A 26226-nucleotide genomic window follows, 5' to 3' on the forward strand; every position below is an offset into this window, starting at 1 on the left:
CAGGAATGGGACTGCATTTAGGGTTCTATTTATTTAAAAACTTATGTATGCATACATATTATTTTCAGTTCATCTTGGATGCTTTAATAGAGATAAAGCTCTTGATTACCTTCATTTTCCATTATACCCAATAACACAAGGGTAACACTCTACTACGTGCATAGAGGCTCTTACCCCAGGGTTAAAAGAAGGTAAATGGTGCCCAGCAACAGGATGCGGAGCAACAGGCACAGACTGAAGCACAGGAGGTTCATCTGAATATGAGGAGAAGCTTCTTTACATTGAGGGTGCCAGAGCACTGGAACAGGCTGCCCAGGGAGGCTGTGGAGTCTCCTTCTCTGGAGACATTCAAGAACCGCCTGGACACATTTCTGTGTGATCTGCTCTATGTGAACCTGCTTTAGCAGGTGAGTTGGACTAGATGATCTCCAGAGGTCCCTTCCAACCCCAGCCAGTCTGTGACTCTGTAATTCAAGGTAGCTTGAATGTGCAGTGCAGGATTTATATTATGAGATAGAAATTTTCATGAAGACAGTTATGTAGCATTTGCCATGTAGCACCTTGCTAGCCAGCTGTCCATAAAAATAACCAAACCAAGCACATTCTACAAAAAATAGATAATTATCTGGAGAAAAAAAAGCACAGAACCATGAAAGACATGAAAGGTGACAACCTTTGGACTCTAAAAGTGTTTACATATCATGCCTGGGTAGAAAAGAGATTTTTCAGATGATAGGAAATTTTAACTCAGAAAATTTAGCATCTAGTTCTACTACAATAAATAGTTTTAGTTCTGAAAACATATTTAGTTTTTTATGGCTTACAAAGGTGAATCACATCCTAAGCCCTTGCTTTCTAGTAATTAAAATACGTCAAATAGAAAAGAACAACAAGTTTGAAAAACAGTGTTGGTAAGATCATATGGAACAGCTTGGTCCAAAGAGTTTAGAGTAAGGAAAAATGAACTAGACTTCGTTCTAGCTCTCTGTGTCTCAGAATACTGGATCTAAACCCTATTACCAATTATACATTCTCTAGCCTGGTAAATCGGACTTAAAAGTGAATATAGACAAAATGAATATCCACCTTACTGCATTTCACAGGAGCCTGGCAATTCTGAAACTATGTTAAGACAAATAATTTTCTAAGCACTGCACAGAAGTTAAAAATCATGTTGTTTGTTTAGCTATTCTTCATACAGAAGCACAGACAGACTTAGATGTACTCTCAATTCAAGGAAAGAGGGGGTGGAAAGGTGAGAAGAGCAAGTAAAGTGCTTCACATAGCTTAACACTGACCCATTCAAGAAGCTAAGGAGCAGCCTGGAACAGCTCCAAAGGCTAAAACAGCTCCCTTTCCAGTTTTGCTTGGCCAGATGGAAAATGACCATGTTTCAGGATTTCAAGCAGTGCTTAGGCTTGGAATGTCTGATGTGTTACTCCATTTTTAGCTTAAAAAAAAAAAAAAAAACCAACAAAACTTATTTGCTTATTTCATGTAGTATTTGATTAAACTGCTTTGGGGATAACAAGATGTATCATATTGGGGCAATTGGGGGATAGAGAGGAAAAAACAAACAAACAAATAACCACAACAAAGATCATAAAAAGAAAAAAGTGGAAACAGAAAGAATGGAAGATCTCAGAATCTGACTGATGTAGGAGCACCATCCTGCCCTTCAGGGGAACCCTTCTCCTTCAACCTCCAGCTTATATATAGCTGAATATAATTATTCCATATGCTTATAAATGCTAATTCAAAATATGGAAGTATGCTGTTTTTTCAGATTAAATTATAGCTGTTTCTCTGTATCAATGCTTCTATTTATTATTTCTTCATCTAATGAATTTTTCACTATTTCATGTTATAGTCCTTATTTATCTGTTAGTCTTTAAACTTTAGTATTACTTATGCACATTACAATGCTAATGAGATTACACAGCCTTTAAATGGACACCATGAGAAATTCTGTATGTGATCCGAGTTCATTTATTACTCAAAATACATTATTATTGCTTTCTAGTTGTTAAGACTAATGTCATCATATGAATTAATATGATGGAAATGTAATAGATGCTTTATTTACATTTAAGTGATAGAACTCTACACTGTCTTTGTTGAAGGGTTCAGTCACCCTTCGCAGCCCTTTCTACCACAGATCCTTTTAAAAATAAATATTAATAGTTTTAAATTAATATGTACTGTAAAAAGGATTCTTTTAAAACTCAGAGAACTGCAGAAAAATAAAGGGGAATTGAAGAACAAGAACATAATGGTTAAAAAACTACTAAGGAAATTAATTTACCTTGCTCTTTACTAGTCAGAGTCACCAACAGAAGCTGTAACACAATTAAACAGCACACACTGTTGACAGGAGACACTGCTTTATCCTCAAGGGAATTTCTTCTGCAGTTGTCCTCCAAGTTTAACCTTACTGCTGTGGCATCTCTTATTCTTTTTACTAGCTCAGAACCAGGGTTCAGTTTAATCTGCTATCAATGGAAAGAATTAAAAGTAGACCATAAACTGAAATTATGCACTAACAAAAGCAACACTGAAGTGCATAACTTGATATTTTCCACACTTAACAGTGTTGTTAGATTTTAAGTCATACCATCTGTTTAGTAAAATAATGCTCAATGAAATACCAGCTGTAAGCAGGAAGTCAGAAGTAATTTACCACTCGTATAAGGTTTCTTTCCAGGCAGAGAAGAAAGGAAGAGTTGAAGAGCTGAAGTTTGTACTGAGAAGACTACATTTTTTTTTTTTTAAGCCTATACCCCTTCTAGTTCTTAAGTACTATATAAGAAAAATCTTTCCTTTCTTACCCCTATCCATACTAGACTTCCCTTCTGCTACCAACTTATTTGCTTAGTTCTAATTCAGAAATTCAGACAGGTTTTTTTTCCTCAAGTATAATATTGGAAAATATTTACTAAAGGAGAAGATTTCAACTTACCTGATGAAGATCGTTGCCCAAAACATATTCCTGAAAGTAACCTGGTGCAGCAGATGATGCTCTAATGGCCTGCCACAGTTTATACTGACAGCCTCCAATATAATGAGACTTAACACCAGGAAAATGATTGTAGTTTCTAAAAACAAATGCTTTCAGTGGTGTTCCTCTGCTTACAATGGTGCTTACTGCAGCTACCTAGTGAGTTAAGAGGAACAAAAGTAGTCATATATACGATGATGATAATAAGAAGAACAACTTCCCACAATATTAAATTCAATTTATATATTAAATGCATCTCTGGAATCCTACTTGGTTTATTATTTATTTACTTTTTCATAATGCCTATCTAAATTTTAGAAAGCAAAAGTAAAAAAACAACACCAAAACAAAACCCCAAAAAGACCACATCCAACCAAACTTCCTAAAGTAAATGCTATTTTTAACCTGAGATTCTTTGTTTCCACTGGTTATTCTGTTTCTACTAATATCTATCTATTGATATTTAAACAAAAAGCTAGTGTCATATAGATGATTTTAAAATGTTTCGTCTTTATGAAGAGTAATTTGTTCGCAAAAGTCTGTAACCAGCAATGCAACAATGCACTTAATGTCAATGACATTGGAAAAGTCAACCAAATTCTTTCTCCAAGAAAATGATTACTTAATGTTGCAATGTGAGTTAAAGGATTGGAGGAAGTATATCTCCCAAAGAAAGAACAAAGCAAAAGAATCAAACATAAGTCTTTCAAGGTTCTTTTGTAAAGACATTGAAATGCCATTAAGAAAAAGTCATATATGTAAATCTAAGTGAAAAGCCAAAATGGTATTTCCATAAAACAAAACGTATGACTGGAAGAAAAAAAAAAAAAAAATTACATCTTACAGATATAATCACACAAGGTGAGAGTACTTATAGTTATGAGTGAGTGTTAGAATGTGCAAGACCTTTCAGTGATTATGCACCCAGCCTGGCTGGCACTGTTCAGAACAATACTCTTCAGCAGACAAGTGGGTGTTCGATTCTATTTTGTTTACTATTTCAAAGAGTAGGGTGTTTTTGTGAAACATTACTCAACAGTACTAGCAGCTGATGCTGTGATATCACTGTATTCATTTCCATTCTAAAGCTACATAAACTAAATAACTTAATTCACAGTAAGTCCATTCTTATTGTTCTATATGACAATGCAGAAACACCACACATGCATGATTGTACTCTATCATTCAATGGAGGAAAAGTTTCCTGGTCTTGTCAAAAGAAAGATTTGTTTCTAAACACTGATAGATGCTCGAATTTATTTTTGGTAATACCCATATACACTTGCACTTCATGATGCAGTCTAAATTATAAAGTGATGAGCACCTTCTGGAAAAACCCACCTCACCATGAATTTAACAGCAGAGAGCACACAACTGTGTGTTTTATTTCCATTTTGCTGTGCCTTGTAAAGAGTGCCAGCACTGCCAGCACTACAAAGCTATTACTGGGAATAGCTAGTTTCAACTCTATTTATATTCACATTTTATTACTGAAGAACATGGAAGGAAGCCAAAGATGCCGGTTCAAAGATAACTTTCAAGTCAATGTAGGATAGCTTCTCTCTCAGAAAGCAACATACCACTCCAGCCTTTTCATGTCCTTGTTTTAGACATGGGCTAGGAACGCAGTCAGTCAAGAACTTGTTTCTATGTTTAGAAAAATGTGAATATCTTCCATTTAACAGTAAAGCATTGAATACAGTGCTATGACACCAAAACACCTGTTAATTACAGATTGTTCTGAAATATGTACTATCATATTTCCCTTCTTTCTTCACACCCTATCCTTCACCAAGAATAAAATACCCATGCTTTCTCATCTTCCACTCCCGTGCTGTTGCTGTATGTAACACCCTCCAATTAACTGGTGCCATTTACACCATACAGGAAGAGTAGAGATCTCAGGGCCTCTGAATGTGACTGGAGAAAATATGGTAATCCACATAAAGCGAGGAGAAATAACAATAACAGATCACAGCCAACATGACAGGTTTTCCAGATACCAGAATGCTCTTATATGAAAGAACAAACTTTGCACAACTTCAAGAAATGGACCTAAGTATTTCTATGTTTACAAGCCTTTTAACATCTCTGAAACATATTCTAACTCAGAGTATTAATTAAAATAGGAGTAATTGCTGCAGAAATTTAAGAATCTCATTAATTTTTATCCTTTAAAAGCATGCGTTATCTCATATGGAAGCTTGAAGACTGTATCAACACTCATGCTGTTTATCCAATACTCTTCTTGGGATAGTACTTTTACTCATAACTCTTAAAAGTATTTTTGGAATTAATATTTACCTTAGACAACTGTACTTACCTTCGGACATTTGGAATTCCTTGCAGTTTCAATCATAAGATTTGAGCCCATTTTTTCTCTGCAAATTGAAAATGGTCTATCAGTTTAGTATGAACAAAAGACATTCTTCTCATCCTTCTGAGAACCTTGCATTTAAAAGACATGACAGTAGGAAGTAGTGCTTCCACTCACAAAAACACCTTTATCAATCCAGTCAGGTCAGAAAACAAAAGAAGCTCAAAATGCTACAATGGCAGTAGCCCACAATCTAAACTGTATTTGAAGGCACAACAATTTATTGTTCCACTAGTGGACATCTGTGCTTAAAGGATGGCTGGGAACATGTTCTTGAGAGGGAAGTAGGAAGGGGGACAGCTTCTAGTCCTATCATTGAACACTGCTGCTGACACAATCCTCATATCAATAGCACTGTGGGTTTTTTGTTTTGTTTGTTCTTTTGTTTGTTTGTTTTGTTTGTTTGTTTGGTTGGGATTTTTTCCAATTAATTCCAGTATTAATTCCAGTCTCACAGTCACCAACCAGAAGGGAATAATGCCATCTGCACTCATTTATTACAGGAGATGAAGGCACCATGAACCATGAAGTAGGAATATTCAGAAATAAAAGGCAAGACTGACAGAGGTGACATATGAAAGACATGTACTGATTTGCAACACTTTCATCTGCTTCCTAAATATCTGTATTAGATTTTTCCTATATCTCTGTATTAGACTTTTTCCCCCAAGCCCTGAATGCAAAGATGAAAAAAACTACATAAGCAATATCTACCGTTTAATTACTGGAACTGTTGAACTGAATTATCCTCTCACATCTCTTCTCTTATGAAGCCAGGAACTGATGCTTCAGAGTAGGTACAAAAAAATCCCTTCAACTACTGTGCAACTTTAGACGTTAGGGTCTAAAGTTTAATATCACCTCCAAATTTATTTTAGTTTTCTTATTAGCATTAATACTGTAATAACTTGTTATATATATGTCTTTGTTGAGCCAGACTGTTCAATTACCTTTACCAAAGTCACAACACAATTAATTCCACAGTTTATACACATATTGTGTTAATAGAGAAAGAGTTATAATTTTAATTTTATTGAATACTTCCTTGTTCTTTGAGAACAGAAATTCTCAAGCTATCTTACTATCTCAATTTATCACTCGTTTGCTTTTTAAAGTACAGATAAAGAGCCCTAATCTCTTTGTATGAGTAGCCTTTAGGTCAGTGGCTACTTTTTATCAATCTTAGAACAGAAACATTCTCTAAAATGGCGTAACTGGGACTGTAACTAGTATTGTAAAAGCAAACGTATTATGGATTAATATAACACCAGTGTAACATTTTCTGTATTTTCAATCCTGACTGTCACACACGGAATCATCTTGTTCGACCACAAGCATACAGATGTTTCATTAAACTGTCCATGACAGCAACCAAATCACTTTTGATGTTAAAGTTAATTTAAATTCTGTAAGCATTTTACATTTTCCACTCATTGATTATTTTACACATAATTCCATTTGCCATCCATTTTTTCCATTTATCTGCTTTGTTTGTCAGTGACCTACCTCCTCTAGATACGACCTACCTAAACAAGTCTCTTCTATAAATGTTGCTCTTTGAGTGCTTTGAGTCACTATTATTGCAACGCTTACTTCAATAATGCTATGAAGAACATATTGCCAAGCACAATGGGCTAAAGCCAGGTTGCAATCAAAAGGTCTGGACAAAAAATTCTATTTCAAAGGCAAAATTGTAACTTTCACCCCCCTCTAACTACAACAAAAGTAGCAGAGAACTATGACACCTTTACCAAACCTACAGGAGAGACTTTTATTTCATGTTCAATAAGGATACAGAATATCTCACTGATAATGTTGCAAAATCTGTTAAGAATGTCTGGGGTGACTAAGTGGTACAGAACACACTGCCTGTCTAGTCACTGGCAAGCACTCTCAATTTATACTTCAATTTGCATAACAAATACCAGTTTGAAGTGTTATTACTTATAAACACAAATAAATGCATTATCCATTTTCCTGTCAACAGAGACCATGTAACTTTTACCCTCCCCGCTATACAGTGCTTGACTGCTTCTCAGGATTACAAATTCCCAGTAAGGGATTTCAGTTAGCTTGTGAAAAGCCCTACCTGCTCATCAAATTTCTGCAATAGTTTCTCAATACAGTACAAAGTAGTGAATTGTATATGTAAATAACAGTTGACAACCAGAAAACTTCGAATTATAAGCCAGCTTCTTAGAAATGCAATTCAATATAGCATCACATAGACTCATGTATGGTAAGTATAATTTTGTGCAAAAAAGTAATATAAGTAACTGATTAAAACCACTCCTCAAACTGAAATTCAAGGAATACATAAGAAGAGTTAAAATAAACATATATGTAAGACATAAAATCAATTCCCTGCAGTACTTAGAATAAAAAGTTAGTTAACAAAAATTAGTTGTCATTTTCTGAAATTGAATTTGTAATATGCCTCATGAATGCATGCAAAATTAGCTTAATTATTTTCAGCAAGACGACTTTCTGACAGAAAATAGTATCATCAATATTATGGTAGGACTAAACATATTTTGCATGACTGTATATTGTAAATGGATATCCCCTATTTTGAGCAATGCTGACAAGTATACTACCATTTAAACAACAAAACAACATCCAGCACAAGTAAGGCTTTTAAATTTAAAACAAAATATAAAGCAGTTTTTCCATGCAATGACTGAAAGCTAGATCTGATGTTCTTGTTGCCATAAGGACATGCTATATATCCTTTCAATTCCCTTCTTAGTTTAGGTTTCCACACACCACAAGGAAACCTGCAGGAATCCCTCATTTTCAATAAAATGATGTGTAGGCATAGCATCTTCCTTCAACGCTGCAGAATTAGGTCAACAAAAACTCGTTTGCTGATCAGTAGGTTTAATTTTTAATTTAATCTATGGATGATATAGTAATTGCCTGGTTTCTGTTATCTGTACAGGAGTAGAGAGCTTGACCTCTCATGGGTTACACACAGCTACCAAGAATAACAGCACTTTAACTAAAGATATATAACTTAATTTCACATGAGGTAATTCTGATTTTCGTAAGACTTCTTTGAGTTGGGCAGGTGAAAGAAAGAGAGAAAACAGAGAAAATCTCGTTTCTGAAAAAAGAGGAACTCTAGATATCTGAGAAGAAAAACTCATTATATTAATTTGATAAATAAGTTTATTCATAAAAATATGCAAGAGCACAGAGAAAAAGTGCTTGGAAGCCTCCCTCTCCACTTCAGCAAAGCGAGATGCTTAGAACTCAGGCAGCACAGTTATTCCCACTATAATGTTTAGAAGAAATGATTTCAATCCCATAAAACACATTAACCGTCTTCCCAAAGGAATTTGTAATTACTTATCCAAAGAAGCTCTTTACCATTTTCCATTTGCTCTCAGAGAATATTGTATCAGTTGTCTCAGCAGCATTGCCAGCTGAGACTCCTTGGAAAACTATGACACTGGTTTGCTGAAAATGGAACTATCGATACAAATACAGATTAATAAAGCTAAGTAAGAAACTTGTAATAAATATTAATAATTTCTTCCAGTGACTTTTCCTAAATATCCATTAATGCACTTGTATATATATATTTACACATATATACATATATATACAAATAACTACCCCTTCATTGGCAACTTTGACACAGCACATATTCTTTCGTTGCAATCCTTAGAGTTCATTTACCTTTTCAAGTAAAGGGGCAATGGGCAAAACCCCTCAATATAGCAGCTAAAATTAAAAATCCCTGCTACAGCTATTATTTCATTTCTCACCATGTCTCCTAATAAGAAAAAAGGCACAGCAGGTGGCCAGTAAAATTTGTAGCAGATCTATAATGAGTCAGATCAAGCAGAGCTGGCAAACATACAGGAATATAATCAGAAATCAGTGCACTAAAGCTTATTTCATTCCCCAGAAACAGAAATCATTACATTAAAGGCTTTCAAGGTTTTGGTAAACACGAAAACAGCTATTTCAAAAGAATGAGAATATATGCTAATCCTTTCTAGTTTCAAGAATTTGCTTACCAGACAGCAAAACAAACAAACAAACCACAAACGACAAAACCCAAAAGCTTTAAGATATTATATAGTAAAAAATTATTTTTCAACTGATCTTTTTTTTACTTACTTGAGTATTTTTTCCCAGATATCACTGTCATAAAAGGCATGGCTCCAACCCATTTTGACTGTTCCAACAATGACATTCTGCTTAAAAACATCTGATCCTAACTTGCGATACAGTTCTTCACAATCATCCAGAGGGATATGGAACAACCCCAACATAAAAGCTAATATAGCTCCTGAAAAACAAATATTTTGAAATGTAAAATATAGCCTGGAGTAAGAGTATAAAGATGGATTACCATTTAATGTAGTTAATAGGTTAGCAGCATATCTATCTTGAAAAGGGAAGACCAATTGACATTTATAACACTCAACCCCTGTTCAAAGATCACAAACTACGTTTTAAAAGGACGTATACAAGATAGGAAAAGTCTATTTTCAAAAACAGAACTATGAAGAGTTGACAAATGGCATTATTTCATTCTGCAGATTTCATCCCTGCAAACACATATGTGGTAGAAGACAAATTAAATCCACTTCTTTATTTGGAAAGAGAAATGAGTAAGAGAAATCTGTGCTATGGTATTAAAAATATATTTGGAGCATTACTTGCTATCTGGTAAAGTCTAGGAAAATTTTATAAAAAGAAGGTACTTTTGAATAGTTTGGAATACATTTGGTTGCAGCTATGTAAAATTAGTCATTCATACGTACTGCCATCTAGTGTGTGCCTAAAAAAACCCAACAACCTACTGTTGTAGGAACAAACAACGGTATCCTAAAAGGATGGTTGCAGAATACCACCAAAAAGACTGTAAAAATACAGTTAATGCACCACCACAATTCTTAACAAACGGAAAGGGACATATACCATCCTTATATCTAACTGTGCAATGTTGCAAGGACATGTAATTAAGCATTAGGAATAATTAGGACACATGATTTTTACCATTTGGAAGTGAACACAAATAGGTTCGAATAACATCAATTTAAAAGGAGTAAACTATTGAAATAGCATAAGAATAAAACATATGCAAAAAGAACAATATAAAGTTACAGATGGCTTTAAAGGAAACAGGACTTCTAAGCTGCTTTTGCTCTGACAAACCCAGTCACCATAGGCAAGTATCAGTTGTTGATCGTCTCATTTTTTCAAAATGTAGCACACATGCTTAATATAACCTGGGCCTACTCGACACAAAGTTTCATCAACAGAAGCTTACTCAACTTCCAAATCACCCCATGTCGGCATCTAACACAGAGTAAACATCTAGCAGCAGAGAAGCACCGTTTTCCTGAGTCACACAAATCCTCTGGTACTTCGTTTTCCTCTTAACTCTGCAGTATCAATTCTTTAATATCACAGATTTGCTATTTTGGTGAACAGTTGCAAAGCCAAAGTGCTAAAATTCACATGAAATGCAAATTCATTTTCACTTAACAGAATCATAGAATGTCCTGAGTTGAAGGGACCCATAAGGATCATTGAGTCCAACTCCTGTCCCTGAATATGACAACCCCACAGTTCACACCATGTGTCTCAGGCCATTGTTCAGTCTCTTCTTGAACACTGTCAGGCTTGGGGCTGTGACACCTCCCTGGGGAGCCTGTTCCAGTGCTCCACCAACCTCTGGGTGAAGAACCTTTTCCTAATGTCCAACCTAAACCTCCCCTGGCACATCTTCCTGCCATTCCATCGAGTTCTGTCACTGCTCGCTAAAGAGAAGAGATCAGCACCTGCCCTTCCTGCTCCCCTTGTGAGGAAGATGTAGACCACGAGTTCGCCCCTCAGTTTCCTCCAGGCTGAGCAAATCAAGTGACTCTAGCAGCTCCTCATAGGGCTTCCCCTCCAAAACTTTCATCGACTTTGTAGTGCTCTTCTAGACACTTTCCAGTAGTTCAATATCTTTTCTATACTGTGGTGCCCACAAATGCATACAGTGCTCCAGGTGCAGAGCAGGACAATCACCTCCCTCACCCGACTGCAATGCTGTGCTTGATGCACCCAGGACAAAGCTGGTCGTCTTGGCTGCCAGGGCACACTCTTCACTCATGTTCAACTTGCTGTCACTTCATGTCCCGAGAAACAGCATCAAAAACTGCAGTCCGTGTCAGCACAAAAGTGGCAGTGGATAACATCAGAGTGAAAGTATACACTAAAGGGCTTTGCTGAAACCCGCTGAATGGTAACAAGACACTCAGAGGAGAGTAAGGTAAAAAAAAAAAAAAAAATCAAAGATAAGGTGCAGGCTTTGTCAGATGGTCCAGTGAAAAAATGTTCGATGCTTCTAACACATCCTGCTCTGTATGACAGACTCGTACACTGCAACCACCATCTCAAGCTTGATGGCAAACACTTTAGGGGAAAAAAAGACCTAAATAAAACCAGAGAGGCTAAGAGGCATATCTTTAAGAACACAGAGATAAGTTGACACAAGATAGGCAAGAATATAACCTGACACACAAAAGTTTTTGTTCCTTATTCAGTATTAGGAAGGCTTCAGACGAAATGCTATACCTAGACCCAAATGATGTTCTTCAAAAAAGATGTGGAAAATTGAAAAAAAAAAAAAAAAACCCACACAAAAAAGTCCCCCAAAATTATCAAAGGTCAAGAAAATCAGTCTGTAAGGAAAGCCTGAGCAAGCAGGCTATGATGACAGCCTTTAAATGCAGAAAAGGCTGCTACAAAGAAGAAAAAAATGAATGTTATCCATGTTCCAGGACAAGAGGAAACACATTTGAACTGAAACAGGAAGATCTACATTAGACATTTGGATTTTTTTTCCCAAAAGTGAAGACTGCAGAGCACTAGCACAGGTTTTCTGAAGAGGTCTAGCATGAATCGAAATCTTAGAAAATTGTCAATAGTGAAACACACACAGCTGATCCCTCCCTTGAGAAATGAGATAACCTCCTAAGGATGCTTCCAGCTCCATAATGTCATGACTCGATCTATTCATGAGTTCTCCTGAGAAATACACTTCTTACACCAGAAAGGTTTTCAAAATGCATTTCAAAACTGGAAAGACATTATGGGCAAAAAAAAAAAAATCATCAGAGACATGCAAGCTTCATTTAAGGAGGCTCCTCATCTGCAAACCACTGAAGGCTGGAAGAATACAAGATGGCACCAGCCCTGTGCTGTTCTTAACAACTTGAGAGGAATATTTTGGGACAATATCCTAATGCAAACCTCACATACACCCAAAACTGGTGGTAGAAGAGACTAACACAATTCAGATGTCTTTGCAGTAAAATGCACTGGAAAAAAATATGCTTAGAGAACCTACAACTACACTATGTCAATGACTGAATCTCTCATACAATGCATCTGAATGCCACTAGTTATTAAATCAATATAGAAATTTAGGAAAAAAAAAAGTGTATTTTGAGAATTCTTGGGGCAGGCCAGCACACCTGAAAATGTCATAGTATGTGCTTAGCCTGATCACATACTCTTGATGTTATAAACTGCTTCCTGTGACTGAATCATAAGTATACCACTATTGAGAAGTATCTGTGACATATTTGAAGACTGCACAAGCAGTGCAAACAAGCCACAAGCCACATCCACAGCATACCTACACATAAGTTGTCCTCAATGGGTTAAGTGCTCTGTGCATTTATAAAAGCATGTCATACTCTTGAAAATAGTGATAATCATCCTCACTTGCAGAATTCCCAGCATCATTATAGTGATCTTTCTCTACAACTACCTGCATTTACATCCTATGACCACCAGTGAAGAGAAGTACAGGGAAGATAACTACAAAGACAGACTCTGTGATGCTGAATTCACAACAAACTGCTTATTTCTAAACCTCAAAGGCAAAACAGCTAAATGATATTAAGAGAAAGGAAAAGCACAGCAGGGAAAAAAAAACAAAAAACAAAACAAAAAAACCCCCCTCCTCTAATGCACAAGAAGCTCCTTCCTACCACTTAATACATCAGTCTTTCAAACCACTATTCATCCAGTTGCAAGCTTCTGCAAATCTTATTGACATGTACCATCAACACAAACTGAAATAGTAAAGTACACTGCTAGCACACACTGACAAATATGTACAGCCAATCCCAGCCACATCTTGTCACCCAATGCAAGGAGAACTAGTGCAAACACTTGATAGTGTAAACAAAGCTTGAAAGAACATATTACTAGCACTTACAAACCCACAAATCTCATGAAGGGTTAAGAATAAATTTAGGTTTAATCAGAGTAGTGGGATCAACTTAAGAACACCAGGCCTCTCTATCAAAGATAAAATGTCTTTAACATGATTGAAGGAGACATTAGAGAATTGTTTTGTTAGTGAAACTATCTTCCAAAAAACCAACCACTTACTGCTAAATTAACAGAGGACTTTATTCAAAGACTATTAAAAATGTAAAGCAGGGAACTATATTCTGCATACAAACAAATTCTGTCTAGTAGACATTGTTCTCTACTATTTTGAGTCTACTAAGCAAATCTCTGAAAACATGAACATTATAAACATTATATATACTAATAGCGACTGCATTTAATGTTATTTCTGAATTAAACTGTCTGGAAGATGAGTATAGTGAAAAAAAAGAATGTCAGCTTCTAAAGGAAACAGAGCTATTAATTACAGCATACCGCTTATATTAGAAATCAGAATTATGGTGCTACTGGTCTAGTATCATTTCCAAAAGAGATGACTGTCTTTTAACAAGAACCTTATGGATTAGAGTTTCCTGCTTCCTAGGGAAGAGTAACTTATCACTGAGTCACAGACTAATTAAGGCTGGGAGGGACTTCTAGAGGTCATCTAGTCCAATCTCCTGTTCAAACAGGTTCAATTAGAACAGGTTACTCAGGACTTGTTCAGCTGAGTTTTGAATATATCCAAGTACGGAGATTTCACAGCCCATGCAGGAAACTTCTTCCAGTGTCTGACCATCCTTGCAAGGAAAACATGATTCCTGATGCCCAACTGTAACCTGCCATATTCCAACTTCTTTGTTGGCTTTTCTCCTATCACTGTGTTCCTTCAAGAAGGGTCTAGCTCCATCTTCTCTGTTTTCCCATTAATTGAAACAGCAATAAGGTCTCTCCTTAGTCTTCTCATGCCTGAGTAAACCTAGTTCTTGCACTCTTCTCTGTCATGACCTCTAGTCTCCTGACCATGTACTTGGTCCTCTGCCAGACTCACTCAGTATCTGTAAGAATGCATCAAACAGATTAAGAATTTACTGAGAAGCCCAAAAGCAGACATACAGTGGCCAGAGACACTTAATCTGTTGGGTACATATTTGCGCATGCAAGCCAATACATGGTCACAAGGGTACACTGATCATTCATGTTCAAGGTACTCCAACAGGACCAGGTTGTTTTCTGCAAAGCTGGCTTCCAGCCAGTCAGCTCACCTCAGACGGAAGGCTTGATACTTGGCTTTATTGAACCCTAGGTGGTTCCCATCAAGCCATTTCTCCAGCCTGCACAGGCTGATCTGAAGAGAGGGCATCACTGTATGACCACTCCTCCTAGTATCATCCAGGATCTTGCTACAGGTAGACTCTGTCCTGCTGTGTAGTTTATTAATAGAAGACAGGAAATATCACTGGTTCAGCATCAGTCCCTGAGGGATATTACCTTAGCTGTCTGTAAAGTCGCATAAACATCTAAGCTACTTGTATCTGCTCAAGATGACATTGAAAAAAATGACAAATGAATTGGAGGTTTTAATTAGAAGCAACAAGTATACAATGAATCACTCAAAGTTCTTCTTCAGAAGAAAAAAGAAAGCCTTTACAAGTCACACCTGTACTCTCCCAGTTTACACTTCCAGCCAGAAACCAGCAAGTTCTGCAAAATCTACATTAGTCCTCAGATGTTCTTTTAGCATATTCATGACAAAATACCAACTTGTGGCTTAACAATTACCTGTGCTTACACCACAAATGTAGTCAAAAAGTTGATGAACCGGCTTTCCAGTTAGTTCTTCTAGTTTCCGTAGAGTCTGAAGTGCAACTAAACCCCTGAAACACAAAAAAGATCCTTCACACACAATGGTAATTTTATCTTACATAGCTCTAATTAAGTTCACCTTTACTTAGTTATAACTAATTACAACTTTGTAACTTGCAACAGTAAGAATCTTGAATATTTCAGGGAATAAAAAAGTAACAAAACATGATTAAAATGGATTGATGAATATTAGATACTTATAAATGACATACACAGACATACCAAAAATAGTACGCAATAGCTACAGCTGTATCATTTTGTAGCAAAGGCTCAGGGATGATCATCTTCTGTGGATGTAGACTGAGGATAGATTTTGGCTGCATCCACCCTGCACAGCACATACAGTTTGGTCTTAATGGGGCAACACACTATTTTTCTGTCTGATTTTTTTGCCTCAATTCAATGTATCAGAAATAATGGGAGAAATGCATTCCAGATCATCACACTTTTGCTTCTATAGCATGAAACAGAGCATCTGGCATGCAAAGGGGCAAACTCTGCTGGAGAACTGTGTACAGCAGGTGCACCAAACCAAGCACCCTCTTGCCAACACATTCTGTTGAGGATGGCACCTCCTGCACGCTGTCCCCAAATCTGTCCTGGCTTGTGCTGAAGAGCACTAGTTAACCCAGTCCAAAACTATAACCACCTCAATGCCACCAATTAGGTGGCACAACAATCAGTGGTCAGTGCTCATGGTCACTCCCTGGACTTGTTTCAATAGTGGTATAGATCTAACTATCACTCTAAGACAACTGGAAATGCAAAATCAGTGGCCACTTCTTGAAAATCTTGTACTATTAAACATACTGCAAAAAATCCTCCATTGACAATGAAACACATACAAAACTCTTTTCTATCTGTTTTATTAATAGGTATATAAGAGGTATATATATATATGTGTAGATAGATATATATATATATATGCCTTTACAATACCATACTACCAAACTGCCCTCGTATTTTATTGGAACAAAACAATACTTCAGCATTCAGAGCTACAGAATACTTCCCTTAAAACAAGGTTAAGCTTGTATAATTTTCCATAAATACTTAAACTTCATTAAAATATTTTAATAATTATTTTATGTTGTATTAAGGCAGTAGCCCCGTATTTTTTAAAATACTACTGCCTAGTATAAGCACCAAGTCTACAGAAAAGGTAAAATTCTGATTAATTTAAAAAAAAAAAAATCCACAGAATGGTTGATGGCAACTATTTCATACGTGATTTGCTGGCAAGGTGCCAAATTGAAGAAGATAAATGAGAAAAAAGTGTCCTTGTAATGTCACTAAAAATCTAACATAAAAGTTAACAAACTATTTATATATATTGGCATCATGCTCTTATTTGTTAAGTATCATTCTTTCTACTTTGCAAAATGTTTATGGTTTACAATGAATTTTTGGAAACACAAATGTTGAAGCTGTGACATACTCCTCACTGAGAACAACTGACTTTGATGCAAGTAAAGAAATACTATGGGGAAACAAAGCGTTGGTGAAACTATTTCTACACGGACGTAATATTTCACTGTCTACCACTAAAGACTTGTGAATTGGTAAATATTTGCCAACAAGATTTCTTCAAATATGCCTGAAAACACAGCTCTTCATCGGACCTCAAATGTAACAAATGTGCTTCTGCTGCTACTCTTCACAAATTGTGGTAGGTGCACAAATTCATGCAGACCTAGTGCTCACGTAACTAAGGAGATGTGGTACATAAACCAAAGAAAAAAGTGTTCATTGTAGAAGAAATGTAAATTACTAACTTGGATAGAATAACTTTCACTACTAGCCTATTAAATGTTTCATATGAGACTAGTCCTGCTAAGGCAGGTCACCCTCCAGAAAAGCACAACAACATTTTTTGTATTACTAAGTCAACACAACCATAATCACCGAGTACTTGTAGCATTTCACAAAAATTTTGTATTCTGAGATTAGGCTTGTGAGCAGACTAACTCAACTATTTAATTCATTTCAAAACGGAGAAAGAGCCAATTCAAGTACTTAAGTATGTACCCAACTTTAAATGGGTAATTTCCATGTCACAGGACTCCTAATGCATGGCAATTTAAGCACAAATGCGTACAAAGTGAAACCCATCACTTGGATGGTCCAACATACAGAATTGTAAATCACAAATTGCATCTTTGAACATAAACTTAAAGAGAAACTGAAATTTTATTTTCAGTTACAGTATGAAAAATGTCTACAATTACACAAAAAACCCAGAGGTTTTACCTTGTTCCTCCTCCATCAATAGCAAGGACCCGAATTCCCCAGCCTTTCACAGGGTCTGTATATCCAATTACAGCTAAAGTCTCTCTAACAGCAGCCTGAAGACTTTCATCATTCGCCTGTCTCAGTCGCAGTAGGCATGGGATTAATTTTTCCTATTGATAAATATAATTAGAATGAAATATCTTTGTATGTTTATACCAAGACAATCCATACTTAAGTTTACTAGTTTGGCATTTAAGTATTATATTACTTAAACTCAGAGGAAAAATTCTTTAAATCTGTATTTACCGATCTCTCTTTCTAACAACGGAAAGGATAGACTCCAGTATTATGTAGTAAGGCCCTCATTGCTAAACTACTCACCTATCAGAATTAAACAAACAAGGTGAAATGCAAATCTTTCTAATAGCTAGAAAAGCTATATTTACTAGCAGTTCAGTTTTCCAGATAATAATTTCACATTGGCCAAAATAAACTCAAGTACAGAGCACACTGAGTATAGCTAAAAGCCCAGGCTTTGATGAATAAGTACCATAATGCTTCAAAATGGGAAATGCCTTCAAAGTACACTGAGACAAAAATAAAACAAAAATTAAAATTCTTCCTCACATTGGGTATTTTTAAATTTACAATTATTATCACAAAGATACAGTGTATCATCATAAAAATGGGAGTAGTGAATGCATTCTTTCATTTTAAAGTAATTTCCATCTATTAATGTGGATGCCCAACCTGTGCCCTGCCCAGATGATTCATCTGGTCTGCACTCCATTCCCAAAGATCTCTTTTCTGAGCAATTTTACAATCTATGTCACACATTTGCCATCTTCTAGAAAAAGGTACAGGACTAACAAAACCTGTGCTTTGGTTAGTACTGCTAAAATAGTCTACCACCCACCTCCTGTCCTCTCACTGCAGGAAAAGGAATGAGTAGGATTAGATTACATGAGCTTATGTGATGGTTTTACTCCATTCTTGTCATTTCTCTTCAAAGGAAGCATGCAAACAAGCACAAAAACAGTTGTGCATATGTAGATCAACTGTACCGTACATTCTGTTTGGTCAATTGCAACAGAGGACACAAGTGTATGACCTTTGGATACCACGAGAAAAAGCTATACTATCTATCCACATGACAATGCTCTCTGTTTCTAAATTAAACATTGCAATCTTAAGACCCTTAAGCTAAACTACTGATAGTTTGCATATCAATCTGCTTAAACCAGCTAAAAAAATGCTATAAAAAGAGAGATTCAGATTGTAATCACAGAATGTTTGGGATTGGAAGGGACCTTGAATGATCACCTAGTCCAATCCCCCTGCTGGAGCAGGAACACCTAGATGAGGTTACACAGGAATGTGTCCAGGCGGGTTTTGAATGTCACCAGGGAAGGAGACTCCACAACCCCCCTGGGCAGCCTGTTCTGTCAACCTCACCGTGAAGAAGTTTCTTCTCAAATTTAAGTGGAACCTCTTGTGTTCCAATTTGAACCCATTACCCCTTGCCCTACCATTATTTGTCACCGAGAAGAGCCTGGCTCCATCCTCATGATACTCACCCTTTCTATATTTATAAACATTAATAAGGTCACCCCTCAGTCTTCTGCAAGCTAAAGAGACCCAGCTCCCTCAGCTTTTCCTCATAAGGGAGATGCTCCACTCCCTCAATCATCTTTGTTGCTCTGCGCTGGACTCTCTCCAGCAGTTCCTTGTCCTTCTGGAACTGAGGGGCCCAGAACTGGACACAATATTCCAGATGTGGTCTCACCAGGGCAGAGTAGAGGGGGAGGAGAACCTCTCTCCATCTACTAACCACCCCCCTTCTAATACACCCCAGGATGCCATTGGCCTTCCTGGCCACAAGGGCACAGTGCTGGCTCATGGTCATCCTGCTGTCCACCAGGACCCCCAGGTCCCTTTCCCCTATACTGCTCTCTGATAGGTCATTCCCCAACTTATACTGGAACCTGGGGTTGTTCCTACCCAGATGCAATACCCTACACTTACTTCCCTTGTCATATTTCATTAAATTTTTCCCCGCCCAACTCTCCAGCCTGTCCAGGTCTCGCTGGATGGCAGCACAGCCTTCCGGCGTGTCAGCCACTCCTCCCAGCTTGGTGTCATCAGCAAACCTGCTGATATCACACTCTACTCCTCGTCCAAATTGTTGATGAATATAATGAGTAATACCAGTCCCAGTACTGACCCTTGGGGCACTCCACTAGATACAGGCCTCCAACTAGACTCCGCCTCATTGACCACGACTCTCTGGCTTCTTTCCTTCAGCCAGTTCCCAGTCCACCTCACTACCCAATCGTCTAGACCGCACTCCCTCAGTTTAGCTGTGAGGATGCTGTGGGAGACTGTGTCAAATGCTTTACTGAAGTCAAGGTAGACCACATCCACCGCTCTGCCACCATCTATCCACCTTGTTATGTCCTCACAAAAGGTAATGAGGTTGAACAAGCACAACTTCCCCTTGGTGAAGCCATGTTGACTGCCCCTAATGACCCTCTTAAGATGGCACCAAGGATAAGTTGTTCCATCACATTCCCAGGGATGGAGGTGAGGCTGACAAGTCTATATTTACCCAGGTCATCCTTCCTGCCCTTTTTGAAGACTGGAGTGACATTTGCTTTCTTTAAAAAAAATAAATAAATGACTAGCCCATAAAAGCACAGAAGAAAGTTTTGTTATTCTATGTAAATCATCTATCAGATATTTATATTTTGTCTAAGCATAAAGCCTATTTGCACCTTAATTGCAACTCCTCTGCTCTCCGGAAATTCTAGAAGATGATAGGTCAGTTCTTCAACCCTGCTGATACAGATTCTTCGATTAGAGGATCTTCGTAGGGCTTGAACTAAAGCTCGAGTCCTGTTATCAATACTCACTCTTGCAATAATCTAAAACAAGATAAGTTATACAAATAACATAAAACCACTCTAAGAAACATGTACAACTTGTCAAGACTAATTCCAAACTTATTTTAAGACTTCTCAGAAGTAAAGGACTGCATGTTGTACTACAGACCTGCTACAGGATCCAAGTAAGCATTGCTTAAACATAAACAGGCAACCTTTTGACTCTGTTTACTAGAAAAGTAAATAAAGGAGGATCACAGCAACAATACACCAAACACGTGTCAGCATGGATTCAAATGTATTTTCAGGGCAGGCCTGAAATCACAGTATTTGGACCAGGTGTAAGATTACTATAACTACAACAACACCAACGCAACTAGATCTATCTATATTTATGTACTCTCTACATACATATGAACTAAATATATGCATATACTATACAGACATTATCTACATATATACTTAATATATAAAGTTACATATATGTACTTACATAAAAACATACACCTTTACGTATACATATACTTACTTGCAAGTACATATATGGATATGTAAATTTATATATAACTCACATATAATATGTATAAATTTATTTTGATTTTATACATGTGTATATAAATATTTATAGAAGTACATATGTACACACCTGCGTACATGTGTACTTACATGTATGCAAGTACATACATAGATATGTGCTTATTGATGTAACTATATAAGTTTACATATAGACGTATACACAGTTGTGTATATATATATACATACACACTTGAATAAAATATACATAGAAATAATATATAAAGAAATAACACTAAACACTGACTTGCCTTTTCTCTCTGTAGAAACAGATGCTTTTCCCTCTCTTCTGCAGCCTTTACCTCTTTTGCTTTGTCCTCCTCATACTTCTCAGACACTTTTTGTTCTGGCTGTTTACTCTTTTGTTGTGAAACAACTTTTGCATCGGATCTTAACCTGGGAACCAACCCACCAATGTAGCTGTCCACAAAAGCCTGTACACTGTTACTGGGATACGAAAGAAAGTTTGCAATACTTTTTTTAGTGGAAGCTGGAAGAGCAGCATTTGCCTTTTCAGCACCCAGAGTCTCTGCTTCAGGAGCTAAAGTTGCTGCTGAATCCACTATCTTCTCTTCACTCATTTCAGTGTTTTCTGATGAATCACATTTACTCTTCTCTTCATTTTTCGAGTCCTGTAGTAAAGCATTCCTTTTTCTCTCTTGATCCATAACAGAATTATTAAAGTACCAGTTGATATGATCAGCTACAAAGTTGAAAGTCTCTCCAAAATTCGTAGAAAAGTAGCTTATATGAAAAAGGTGGTTTCTAGTAGACACTGAATCTTCTGGAGTATCTTGGTAAGTGCCTCTTGACCTTACTAACATAGACTCTGAGTTTTCACTTACACAAGTGGATTTCTTTGCAGCTGGGCCTCTGTTGCAATCCTCATGACTTCTGGCATCTGAGACTTGTTTAGCATTTTCTAGATTAGCACTGAGGTTATCTGTATCTGCATTACTTTTATTTGCTTTTCCCGGAGTACCTGAATGTGACTTTAATCGAGCTATCCGTGAAACAAGTTCACTGTGAGTGCCAGACACTGCCTTCGAAACGGATTCTATAGTATTCTTAATTCGTGACATGCGATTGTTCACTTTTGTAAGTCCTTTGGCAGAAGAAGTTAGAAGTTTAGAAACTCTGTAGTATAAAAAGTCATGGCTGTAAACGTATTTGTTATACCAAAGTGTTCTGCTTCTGGCCCACTTACACCGAGGTTCGCTTGTATGAAAAACTCTTTGCTGAATCGCATGATTTATCCTCCAGCTAAATTGAGGTCTATAAAAAAACAGGTATTTGTTTCTTTGCTTCCACCAAAGTCTTTTTGGGTTAATCACAAAGAACAAGTACGTGTCTAGAGAAAAACGAACTGTCATTACTTATAAATAATCACACCTTTTCTACGTTGCTTGTCTACTTCATTCCAGAAAATTTATTTCCATAAATAAGTCTCGTATCACAGTGTCATCTGAAAAATAAAAAAAAAAAACAATAAAAGCCCAAATCAGTAACAAGTTAAACTAAAATCGCAGAGATACTTAAACAGATGCAGCTTATTTATTCTTTCAGTAAAGACAGATAAACATTCAAACCAAATAATCTCATGGGGATATCTGCTGCTCAGGGCTTTTGGTAGTGTCATCCAAACATTTTCATTTCAACACAATTATTTCTTAAAGGCCAGTTTAAGCCTATCTTGAGCAATATGCAACAATTCTCAAAAGCAATTAGTGACATATAGAAAATTGCTCGCTGGTCTTTCCAGTATCTCTTCAGCAAATTATCCTCTGCAGAGACCAAATTTCAAATGAAACTGTCATCATATTACCAACCCCTTGCACACCAGTTCTTTGTACAAGGTAAATATAAGACGTTTCTGAGGTGGATCAGAATTTCACACAGTACATAAGTGTCATGCTGCAATCGCAGCAGTGAATGCATTATTCACTTAAACGGCAAGCTCAGACTTCTCCAGCTCCTGTGACAAGTGCCGGGGAGGTCGGGCAGGCCAACCACCGCGCAGCCCGCGATGCCACCGCAGGCAGGGGTACCCTTACCTCGAGCTGCCTCAGCGGTGCCTGAACCTGCGCCGTGCCCGTCCGCTCCCGCAGCGACCCCGCGGCGCAGCCGGGCTGCAGGCCGCTATATGGGCACAGGGTGCCACCCGCCGCGGGAGGAGGAGCAGGTTCTGTCCGTACCTTGCACCATTTCGCAGAAACGATTTCGAGAGCGGCCGTATCAACAAGCGGCGGGGCCCAGCCCGTCCCGTCCCGGCGGCCCCACGTCACGCGCCCACACCCACCCCTGCGTCACGCACGCGAGCCCCGCGTGCCCGGCACGCGCTCATCCCTCCCCCTCATCGCCTCGCCCTCCGCCCCCCGGGGCGACGCGACGCGGCCCAGCCCGGCGGCGGGTGGTACCTGCTGGGCAAGGGCTGCCGCCTCCCCCCACTCCCCAGGCCGCTGCCGAACGCCAGGCAAGGCCCAGCGCGCTCACAACCAGGGCGGCCGCCGGGGCCGGGGCCGTGGCCGTGGCCCGCGCAGTGCCACCCGGCGGAGCGGGCGGGAGGGGACACCGGCGACAACGACAGCGGCGAGGAGCCCCGAGCTGAGCTGGGCCGCGCTACCGCGCGTGCGCGGAGCCCCGCACTGCCGGAAACAGCTGAGGCACGCGCCCGCTCACCGGCCGCCGCGGGGGGCGGAGCCAGGTGGGGCAAGGTCACGGCCGCGGCGGCGGCGCACGCGCGAGAGCTGCGGCCGGCGGGGGCGGGGCGGGGACGTGCGGAGCGGCACGCGGGGCGGGGCCGGGGCCGTTTCGCCTCAGCACGGGCGGGGCGGGGGCGGGGTCCGCCCGGGGTCCGCCCCGTGTCCGTGCGGGGTACGCCCGGGGTCCGCCCGGGGTCCGCCCCGGGTCCGCCCCGTGTCCGCCCGGTGACAGCGGGGCTGTTCGCCTGGCGGTTCTGCCTGGTGCTGCTGCCTGGTGCTGCCTGCGGCACCGGGCTCTTGGCATCGACCCCGCGGAGGCGCTGGGATTGAGGGGGCCGTAGGGAGAAAGTGCTCCCCTGCCCGGCCACCTCCCCTCCCACCTCTCGGTGTGGGCGCACCGGGCGTATCCCCCCGCATTTACCGCATAATTCTGGAGAAAAGTCACGGATACTGGGTTTTTCATGGATTTGACAGGTTTGGGAGGCACCTTGATAATACCCAGGCAGACTTCAGCAGCAGGCCTGTGAGCTTACAGCCTGTGCGGCCTCTCCGGAACACAATGTTCATGACATTGCCTAAAGTTGGGGTGGCTGTGAAGGATGGTGTGTGTCCCATGAGCCTCATGTGCTGATGGATGCCTCGCCTTGAGCATTAGAAGCAGGACAGAGTTTCATTTGTGGTTTGAGATTCCAGTCATCTGCTTCTGTTCTTTCTCACAAATTAAAAAAGTAAAATTAATTTTCTAATGTGATAATTTCTTCCCCAAAGGAAAATCCACATCCGTTGCATGTTGTAATTATTATCACATATTTTTTATAAATTGAACAGATTGAACTTTCTACATCTCCTAGTGCAAGACATTCTCCAGCTCTTGAATATTTTATGAATATTAACTGAATAATTCGTAGTCACTTTCTTGGCTTTTGTCAATGTGGTGTGTTGACTCTGGTTGGTCACCAGGTGCCCACCAAACCGCTCTATCACTCCCTCTCCATCCATAGGGCAGGGGGAGAAAATACCCATGAAAAGGTCATGGATTGAGATAAGAACAGGGAGATCACTGACCAAGTACCATCATGGGCAAAACATACCTGACTTGGGGAAATAAATTTTTTTTGCCGATTAATAACAGAGTAGGATAGTGAGAAATAAAAACAAGTCATAAAACGTTTTTCCCCCCACCCTCCCGTCTTCCTGGGCTCAACTTAACTCCCAGCTTCTCTCCCACCTTTTTGTCCTGCAACAGCACAAGGGGATGAGGAACGGGGGTTGCGGTCACTTCATCCCATGTCTTTGCAGTTCCTTCCTTCTCATGGGGAGGACTCCTCATGCTCTTCCCCTGCTCCAGCTTGGGGTCCCTCCCATAGGAAACAGTCCTCCACCAATTTCTCCAACATTGAGTCTTTCCCATGGGCTGCAGTTCTTCAGGAACTGCTCCAGTGCGGGTCCCTTCCATGTGTTGCAGTCGTTTGGGACCAGACAGCTCCAGCTTGGGTCCCCTACAGGGTCACAAGTCCTGCCAGCAAACCGGCTACAGCTTGGGCTCCTCTCTCCAAGGGGCCATGGGTCCTGCCAGGACCCCACTCCAGCATGGACTTCCCACAGGATCACAGCCTCCTTCAGGCATCCCTGGGCTGCAGGTTGATCTCTGCTCCAATGTGGACCTCCATGGGCTGCAGGAGGACAACCAGCCTCACCATGGTTTGCACCACAGACTGCATGGGAATCTCTGCTCCAGCATGTGGAGGATCTCCTACCCATCCTTCTTCACTGACCTTGGTTTCAGCAGGGTTGTTTCTCTCGTGTGTTCTCACTCCTGGCTGCTGTTGTACAGCAGTTTCTACCCCTTCTTAAATATGTTACCACAGGGGTGCTACCAATGTCACCGATGGGCTCAGGTTTGGTCAGTGGCAGGTCTGTCTTGGAGCTGGCTCCTTCCCACATAAGGGAATCTTCTGGTGTCTTGTCACAAAAACCTACAGCCTGCCCCCCACTACCAAAACCTTGTCACGTAAACCCAATACAATCAAATTTGTGCACTCTTAAGAGAGTATAAAGGCAAGACTTAAAGGCAGTATTCCAGTGTCAGTTCCTCAGTGAAGTACTCGGTGGCCAAAAGCAGCTCATGAGCCACCTATTGCCTGAGATTCTTTTGGCACAGGGCACATAGGACAGTGGTGGTTCACACACAGATGCTAATCTGTTCCCTTCTAAATGTTTTTGAAGTTACTGCTCTCTGGATTACAGTGGCCTGTTCTGCAGGTATGGTCTGCTTGCCTTGTCTGTAGGCAACTGCACATCTGGTGCTAGTGGTTGTTTACTTCAGGCAAGTGTTTTTAAGGCTTCTGTGCTATTCTTTAATTTATTATGAGTTTTCTTTATTTATGACTCAGTTCATTG

At 39.3% G+C, this 26226-nt stretch overlaps 1 protein-coding gene across 4 annotated transcripts in view; it reads right to left on the reverse strand.

Moving 5' to 3' along the window:
• The window catches only part of PNPLA8 (patatin like domain 8, phospholipase A2), a 40969-nt gene extending 17166 nt beyond the window's left edge, over window positions 1-23803 (reverse strand). The window contains exons 1-8 of one of the 4 annotated variants that reach the window (XM_065854396.2): window positions 23542-23800; window positions 21376-22589; window positions 20444-20593; window positions 17688-17839; window positions 15354-15448; window positions 9507-9678; window positions 5322-5379; window positions 2960-3154 (exon numbers count right to left, since the gene is read on the reverse strand). In XM_065854396.2, coding sequence (XP_065710468.2) covers window positions 2960-3154; window positions 5322-5379; window positions 9507-9678; window positions 15354-15448; window positions 17688-17839; window positions 20444-20593; window positions 21376-22497 — 1944 coding nt within the window. In that variant the 5' untranslated portion in view covers window positions 22498-22589; window positions 23542-23800. The other 3 variants (XM_065854413.2, XM_065854404.2, XM_071803284.1) reach the window with 3 other exon arrangements.
• Window positions 23804-26226: the final 2423 nt, after the last annotated feature.

This window comes from Patagioenas fasciata, chromosome 1 (genome assembly GCF_037038585.1).
Source record: "Patagioenas fasciata isolate bPatFas1 chromosome 1, bPatFas1.hap1, whole genome shotgun sequence".
Taxonomy (NCBI): Eukaryota; Metazoa; Chordata; class Aves; order Columbiformes; family Columbidae; genus Patagioenas; species Patagioenas fasciata.